The sequence below is a fragment of the Prionailurus bengalensis genome, chromosome D2, assembly GCF_016509475.1.
Source record: "Prionailurus bengalensis isolate Pbe53 chromosome D2, Fcat_Pben_1.1_paternal_pri, whole genome shotgun sequence".
Lineage (NCBI taxonomy): Eukaryota > Metazoa > Chordata > Mammalia > Carnivora > Felidae > Prionailurus > Prionailurus bengalensis.
In genome coordinates, this window is record NC_057351.1 from 60,627,142 (window position 1) to 60,635,075 (window position 7,934).

Here is a 7,934-nt window from a genome sequence, read left to right on the forward strand (position 1 = left end):
TCTCTCTCTGCCCCTCCCCCGTTCATGCTCTGTCTCTCTCTGTCCCAAAAATAAATAAACATTGAAAAAAAAAAATAAAGTGACTAAGACCAACGGGGCTGTGCTCTAGTTAGGAAGCCCAACGAGTTGGCCAAAGGTCAAGCTTTCTCATGATTTCCTACAGGGAAGGAGGTCTAAAGAAACAGCTCTAAAGAAGGAGGGCTGTTACACTTAGCATTTGTCTTTCAACTTCCACACTGGAAGCACCACCGTTGTATTTTGCTTGCTTAGCCTTAGGAAACAGGCTGGATTAAAAAATACAGGTAATTAAAAAAAATTGTTTTTAATGTTTATTTTTGAGAGAGAAAGAGAGACAGAATGTGAATGGGGGAGGAGCATAGGGAGAGAGGGAGACACAGAATCTGAAATAGGCTCCAGGCTCTGAGCTGTCAGCACAGAGACCGACATGGGGCTTGAACTCAGGACCTAGGTCATGACCTAGGCCAAAGTCGAACACTTAACCAACTGAGCCACCCAGGCATCCCCAGGTAATTTTTAAATTTATTTTCTTTTATACTCTCTCTGTATTTTCTACATGTATTAATTTCATAATCAGAAGATTAAGCTACTTTTTTTTAAAGTAATCACTTAGAGGGCTCCTGGATGGCTGAGTCAGTTAAGCATCCAACTTTGACTCAGGTCTTGATCTCATGGCTCCTGAGTTCAAGCCCTGCATCAGGCTCTACGCTGACAGCTCAGAGCCTGAAGCCTGTTTCAGATTCGGTGTCTCCCGTCTCCCTCTCTCTCTGCTCCTCCCCTACTTGCACCCTGTCTCTCTTTCAAAAAATAAAATAAACATTAAAAAAAAATTAAATAAATAAATAAAAGTAATCATTTAGAGCTGAGGGAATTGTGTCTTGATATATTTATGCTTATTTGAATGATTTATATAAAACTTGGTAAAGTATAAAATTTATCATTTTAACAATTGAAATTTTTTTTAATGTTTATTTATTTTGGGGGGGGGGAGGGGCAGAGAGAGAGAGGGAAACACAGAATCCAAAGCAGGGTCGAGGCTCTGAGCTGTTAGCATAGAGCCCTACACGAGGCTCAAACCCACAAACCACGAGATCATGACCTGAGCTGAAGTTGGATGCTTAACCGACTGAGCCACCCAGGTGCCCCTCATTTTAACCATTTTTAAATGCACAGTTCAGTGGCACCAAGTATCTTTACACCATCACCACCAACCATCCATAGAACCTTTTCATCCTGCAACACTGACTCTCTGTGCCCATTAAACAATGACTCCCTCCATTCTTCCCTGTCTCTAGCCTCTGGTAACCACTATCCTACTTTCTGTCTTTAGGATTTTGACTACTCTAAGTACCTTATATCTATGGAACCTCTTGATAGATTTTGGAAATATTAGATTATTTTTAAATTGCACAGACTTTCTTCAGTAACAAAACTTGGGAGTGGACAAAATTCTATATCCCATTTTGTCTTCCATATTGCTATGATCACCTTCCTTGTGTCACACAAGCACCTTGGGGCCAGGGCAGTGCTCACCTGTGTAGGTGTAATGTGGCTGATGTCTTCAGATGCAAGCTGCTTCAGAAGAGTGGTCTTGCCAGCATTATCCAAGCCCAGGAGAAGGATTCTCACCTCCTGGTCTGGTGCACTTTTCAATTTGCGCAAAATTGAGAGCAAGCCCTTAAACAACCATGAAGAAGACAGATTACTTTTGGGGCACTGACTTTGATATTACTGGATATCAGAATGTCTTCTCCTCCTTGAAAAACGTTCTTGGTTGTGGAGAGCTCATCGTATTATTTTCCAGTTGAAAGTGATTTATTCCATTTGCCACCTCCTTCTAAGTTTTGGCAGAAATCTTTCAGTAAATTTTGCAATTTAGTAAGTACCATGGCTTATTCCTGCTCCTCCTATTAATCCAGCTTAGCAATCACCCCAAATCTTCTGGGATTGTGAACTACTAATCTCATACTCCTAAAGCCCTTCCTGTGCACTTAGTAGAGCACACATCATATCAGACTACAGGGCATTGATTGCTGCATTTTTCTCCTTTACCAGAGTGAAGTTTCTTGTAGGTAAGGGCTATAGCTTCAGTCTCCCCAAATGCTTGGCACTTATAGATAGACACTAGATAATAGTTGTTGAATTAAATAAAATTATCCACCCAGTAAGTGAAAGATTTTAAGATGCTATACAAAAACAAAAACAAAGTTGTATAAAATTGTATCTGAGCTGTTTAAAACTTTATTTCAGTTTACATTTAAGACTTCATCATTCAAAATGCTCTACCATCAAAAAATATATATATCCTCATCTAAAAAAAAAACCCACACAACCTCTATTATCTAATTTTCACAAGATCCTTATAGGTGCATGGTAGAAATTATGTTTTTCAGATGAAAAATCTGATACAACAGAGAAGTTAGAAAATTCTCAAAGTCAGTCACGAATAAAAAAAGTCAAAATTTAACCAGAGTATTTTTGACGAGTAATCTGATATCTGTTCCTTGTTTTTGTTATTTTTTTTAATGGCTGGAAATAAATCATATTGGTTTTTAGCTACGAACATAAGAAAAATCATAAGATGGTTATTTGTTCTGTCCTGCAGCTGACAATCTCGTTCCAGTAAGGCATGAGTTACAACAAGAATCAAAGAATTCCAGAGTTTAAAGGGCATATAATCTAATCTCCCAGCCCAAACAGAAATTCCTTCAAGCTGAGTCTTAGAATTATATAAAAATGGTTATATACTTTTATCCCTATTGCACCAGGCAATAATTCAAACCAGTCTGTTCACTAAGATCAAATAATAATTCTGTGAAATAATTCTCAACAATTGAGTCTTTGGACAATGATATGCAAATATGCATAATTATTAAGAATTCCTTTCTGCTTCAGAGACTCGTTGTTTACCACTTCCAGTATTCTGTATCTGCACTGACTTGCTAAGGATTACATTAACCTCTCTGTGCCTCAATTTTTTTCCAGCAATAAAATGGAAGATTTAGTTTAAAACAGAAAGACAAAATCTATACCAAAAGATTTGGGAAAGAGTGATTGAACAGATTTCAAACAAACAGATAGGCAGGACTTTTTTTTTTTTTCTTAAGGGCATGACGTTTTTCTTTTGTTTTTATCTTATCTGGCCTTGAATACTTTGACACCGTTCCTTTTTTAAACTATATTTATGAGAAGTCTCCTCGGCTTCTATTAGCTACATTGCAATCACTCATTTATAATACCACCTTTCAGAACAGTTAAAATTAGAATTCTGAGATCCTCAGGGGACTGGTAATATAAAAAGGCTAGAACAGGGAAAACACATTGTACTACTCATCCTGAGTTCTTGATTAGATGTCCTCATTACTTCTTCCAATAAAATTCTAAAATAACCAGAATTTATCACGTCAGTACATGAAATGACAGTACAGGTAAAAGTCTTCTCATGCATTATCTACGAGTGTAGAAATTATGAAAGATGTTTCCATAGACTATTTGCAAGGTTCAAAATGAACGTTTTAGGTTTTTTCTCATGTGTCTTTTAAAACAAATCAGTAAATAAAAACCCTGCTTTCTAAAACAAAAAACAAAAAACAAAAAACATGGCTTTCTGCAGGCTGAGACTTGTTACCCATTGATTATATTTGAAATTGAAAAATGAAGAGAAAATAATTTCTTTTTGAAAAGGGAGAAGCAAAGCACAGAAGAGAAAACCATTCTAACTATACCTAAACTTTGTTAACTTAATGTATAAAAAAAATGATACTTCTATATTTCTAATGAGTAATTTTCCTTGAGAAACAATAACTTCATATGCTTTACCTTTAAGTGACATGACAGAGAAATGGAAAATTCTGCTACTATTTTCTTCTATCAAAGTGATAAATGGCATCTGAAGCATGGTCTAGGGAAGACAAATGCAAATACGGTACCACATCATATTAACCCAACTACTGAGGACAGGGGATCACAGGATTATCAGGGTTTGCTAAATAGGGAAGAGGATATTTATAGATATCAGAGTTCTGCCTGAAAGGTACAAAGTAAGCTGATTTAAGAGGCTGGAGGAAAGACAGAAGAATAAGTCTACCCTAGGTTTCTAAACACAAGGACCATACTTTATTTTAAATGTCGAATGAAGGGAGACAGCTATTGGAAGTTAATTTTATTGTGGGCCTGAGTTTTGCATATAAACATAAGGAAATGAATTTTTAAAGTGATTTTTTGGTTAAAATATTCATTCATTCCTTCATTCACATTAAACACCCACAATGTGCCCCAAGTGCAACGGGAGCAAAGCAGACATGATCTCCATGTAGGATATGTCCACCTCTGACACTGAATAAAGGCAATTTAAGAAATCAGAACTTTAGTTAATTGTATAAGGTCTGCTATCAGCATGTGTGCATATAAGTTATCTGCACCCTGGTGGACAGAAGTGGTCTGACTCAGCCACAAAACATTTAAACTTTCTACAGGCAAATTATGAATAGATGTGCTATTGACTACAGATATTTTATCTGCCTCAAAATCAGCCTCAACTCCACTACTGGCAGAGGCATGGTGCGCTGACCTAAAATGATGCAAACTAGGTCATTCAGAGAAACTGGAGTGGTGGAGAGGGAGAGAGGTGTGTGATGGTAGTGTGATGGAAAGTGTATGTGGCTGTGAGGAGCAGTTAAAATTTAAATATTAAAATTAGTAACCCAACTGTCAGGTACCTGCACTCCCCATAACTAGCTTTTTCTTTTTTTTAATGTTTATTTTTGAGAGAGTCAGTATAAGGAGGGGAGGGGCGGGGACAGAGGATTTTAAGCTGGCTCTGTGCTGACAGCCAAAGAGCCCGATGTGGGTCTCAAACCCACGAACCAGAAGATCGTGACCTGAGTCTAAGTCGGTTGCTCATCCCAGCACCCAGGTGCCCCACCCCCCTCATAACTAGCCTGAATGAAACTGACTTCAATTTATTTTTACCTCTTTAACAACAACAACAACAACAACAACAACAAAATACCCTGTTCACTGAGACCTTATTAACTTCCAGGAACTCCTATAGCTTTCATAGGGAGAAACTCACCCAAACTTGTCTACTTTCTCATTGCTCTACTAAATAAATACAATGTTTCCTGAGGAACAAAGTAGGGGCATTTCCCCAGGAGCAGCGGGTTCCCACCTCACCATAGTCCCAATAAAAACTTTATGGGTGAGGGGGGCACCTGGCTGGCTCAGTCAGTAGAGCATGTGGTTCTTGATCTTGGGGTCGTGAGTTCAAGCCCCACATGTGGGTAGAGATTACTAAAAATATATAAACTTCAACAACAACAACAACATTATTATGGGCTTTGGGATTTCATAGACTTGAATTCAACTTCCTTATATATATAATCCTGGGCATTTAGAAAACTGGAACAATACTCTTAAGAAAAATGCTATTAAGATGAAATGTGGTAATGTGTGTAAAGTATGGCGCATAGTAGGTATTCAAAGCAGTAGTTGTGGGTGTTTTTCTTTCATTTTTTTTTTCTACGTTTCACTGACCATTTTCTGACCAGAAAATACAATCTTGGGAACGAACTTCAAATGTTGAAAATGCTTGATAACTACCACTAGGTTCCTGTATGTAGAATGGACCCCATAAATAATTTCTGCGTGAAGAAGTCATCTATTAAATAATAACGATCACTCATGCACTAAAATTGCTGCCATCTTAGCATTTCACCAAAGACTCGATATCATAATGTGGGGATAAAATAGCTGATTAAATGTTCAGAGAAAACATTTGGGCTTTTAAATAAAAAATAAAATTTATTAGTCATAGCTGAAGGTTTAGAAAACAAAAACAAAAATCTGGGGCTCAGTCTTCCGTTGTACAGTTATCACAGGGATTCATGGGATACCAGATGTGACACATTTAATCACACCACTGATGGTTTAAGTTCTATGTTCTAAGTTCTATTTCAGTTCTAAGAATAGCTCACACTTTTGGAGATTAGAATCCAGAATGATTTGCCCTAATTTCATATTGTTCAATTTAGGAAAAAAGAAAAAGAAAAACAAAGTCTGTCTTGATCAATGAACGCAACAGTTGTACACAATAGTGTTGTCACACTGTCAATTTGCACCTGGAAACATGAGCAGTGGTTAATTTATTGTGTCCTGTAATTATAAATTAAACAATCATGAAATTACACAGTCCACTTAATTGATAAACTGGGAAAAGTTAGCCAACTCTCATGCATTTCTCATGATGACATCTCATTCTCTGTTGGTTTGGCCTGACTTTTTCATTCCAATTCTAGTTATTTTCTGTGTAAATATTTATATTTGTATTCATTTGTTGAGAAAAACTTAGCCTTTAAAGGGACAGCTCATGTATAAATGATTAATAATAAGAAAACATGTAAAAATCTGTTTAGCCTGGGGTTAATAAAACTGCAGTATAGCAAGTGTGAAATGTGATTGGCAACTTCAGATCAAAAAATTCTACTTTTTAAAAACAATCTGACAATGTAAAATCAATTTTTTTCCTATAAGAATTTACTCATTGGATAATCTGACCAAAGGTGCATGCATTTTTTTCCTTGCAGACATCTAGTTTTTTCTTCATAAATTAATGAACGTGGATCAATATTTTTAAAAGTCAAAAAGACAAGTAACTATAAGTTTGAGTGCCAGGCTCTGTTCAGTTGGTAAGCCAACGAACCTATTCTAAGTGCTTCAAAGTCAATTTTGCTTTGACTTGCTCTAAAACTACTCAGTTCCATTTTAATACCCTCCATCTAACCACACAGAAATAAAAAAGGAACAGCGAGCGCGTCAACGGTCCAATCTGTCACACATCATAATTCACAATTAGAGAAAACTTTAATTAGGTCTGACAGGGAAAAGCCAATTGACACCCACTCCAGTTTTAATTTCCCATTCTTTTTAGTTTGGGGATCCCAAGATGAGACTAAGATCTTTGGTTCTGGTGTGGTCATATGAAAAACGTTGCAACAGGTTTGAAATGAAATACTAAGGACCGGGCAGCAAATTTGCCTCCATCAATATGGATTAAGAATTCACAGGAAAATCGGTCATCACCAACAAATAGCCTTTACGGAACCCTCAGCAAGTAAATAACTCGTTCCTGCAGAAGTGCGCCCGCCACGCAGCCACCAGGACCACGTAAAATCCACCAGGCATCCCTACCAAGCGGTACCTCTTTGTGTCCTGGGATTTACACCCCTCCCCCCAGAGGCCCGCACATCTCGAGGAAGAGGAGAGCTAGGCTACCATCTCTCCTGGTACCGCCAGGGCGACCTCAAAGGCAGTAGCTCTGGCCCTTCTCCCGGCTTCTGGCTGGGCCCCGGCGGACCAAGAGGCGCGGGCAAGTCGAATCCCTAGGAAGAGCGAAGCCTGCTTGCGGAGGCTGCTATCCGCAGTTACTCGGATCCGCCCTCATCTCCTTAGTAATGATGGAAACCCGGCTCTGTACCGGGATAGCCACACACCCTTCCAGCCCCGTCCCTTAGCTTCAGACCGGCTGCAAACCTCGCCTTCCTCCCCAGGCCCAGGTCTCCTTCCAAGGGCCCACCGTCGGGGCTCCCCGCTGCCCCCCGAAACCAATCCAGGACCCAGAAAGCAGGCTGAGCGCCGTCCCGTTCCCTCCTTGGCTTTAAACGTAGTGCCCCGACCTGGGCCTGAGGACTGGAGAGGGGTGACCGGTCAGCTCTGGAGGGGCCCGGGCCCCCACACTCACCATCCTCCCGCCGAATCCCTCCTCCTCCTCCTCCTCCGCCTCCTCCTCCTCCTCCGGCCTCCCCCGTTACCAGGGGCAACTGCTGCGGCACCGCCCCCGACGTCCCTCGCACGCACAGCGGAGGAGCAAAGCAGTCGTACGGGGCGTGGTCCAGCTCCGCTTTCCCTAAAGTGCGCAA

The 7,934-nt window shown here is 39.6% G+C and overlaps 1 protein-coding gene across 2 annotated transcripts in view; it reads right to left on the reverse strand.

The window, feature by feature from the left end:
* ARL3 (ADP ribosylation factor like GTPase 3) overlaps positions 1 to 7,894 on the reverse strand; it is a 37,171-nt gene extending 29,277 nt beyond the window's left edge. Inside the window, exons 1-2 of one of the 2 annotated variants that reach the window (XM_043597398.1) lie at positions 7,757 to 7,894; positions 1,552 to 1,695 (exon numbers count right to left, since the gene is read on the reverse strand). In XM_043597398.1, the coding sequence (XP_043453333.1) occupies positions 1,552 to 1,695; positions 7,757 to 7,759 (147 nt within the window). In that variant the 5' untranslated portion in view covers positions 7,760 to 7,894. Of the gene's footprint in view, positions 1 to 1,551; positions 1,696 to 4,285; positions 4,346 to 7,756 lie in introns of those variants that run through there. The other variant, XM_043597397.1, reaches the window with a different exon arrangement.
* Between the last annotated feature and the right edge of the window lie 40 nt (positions 7,895 to 7,934).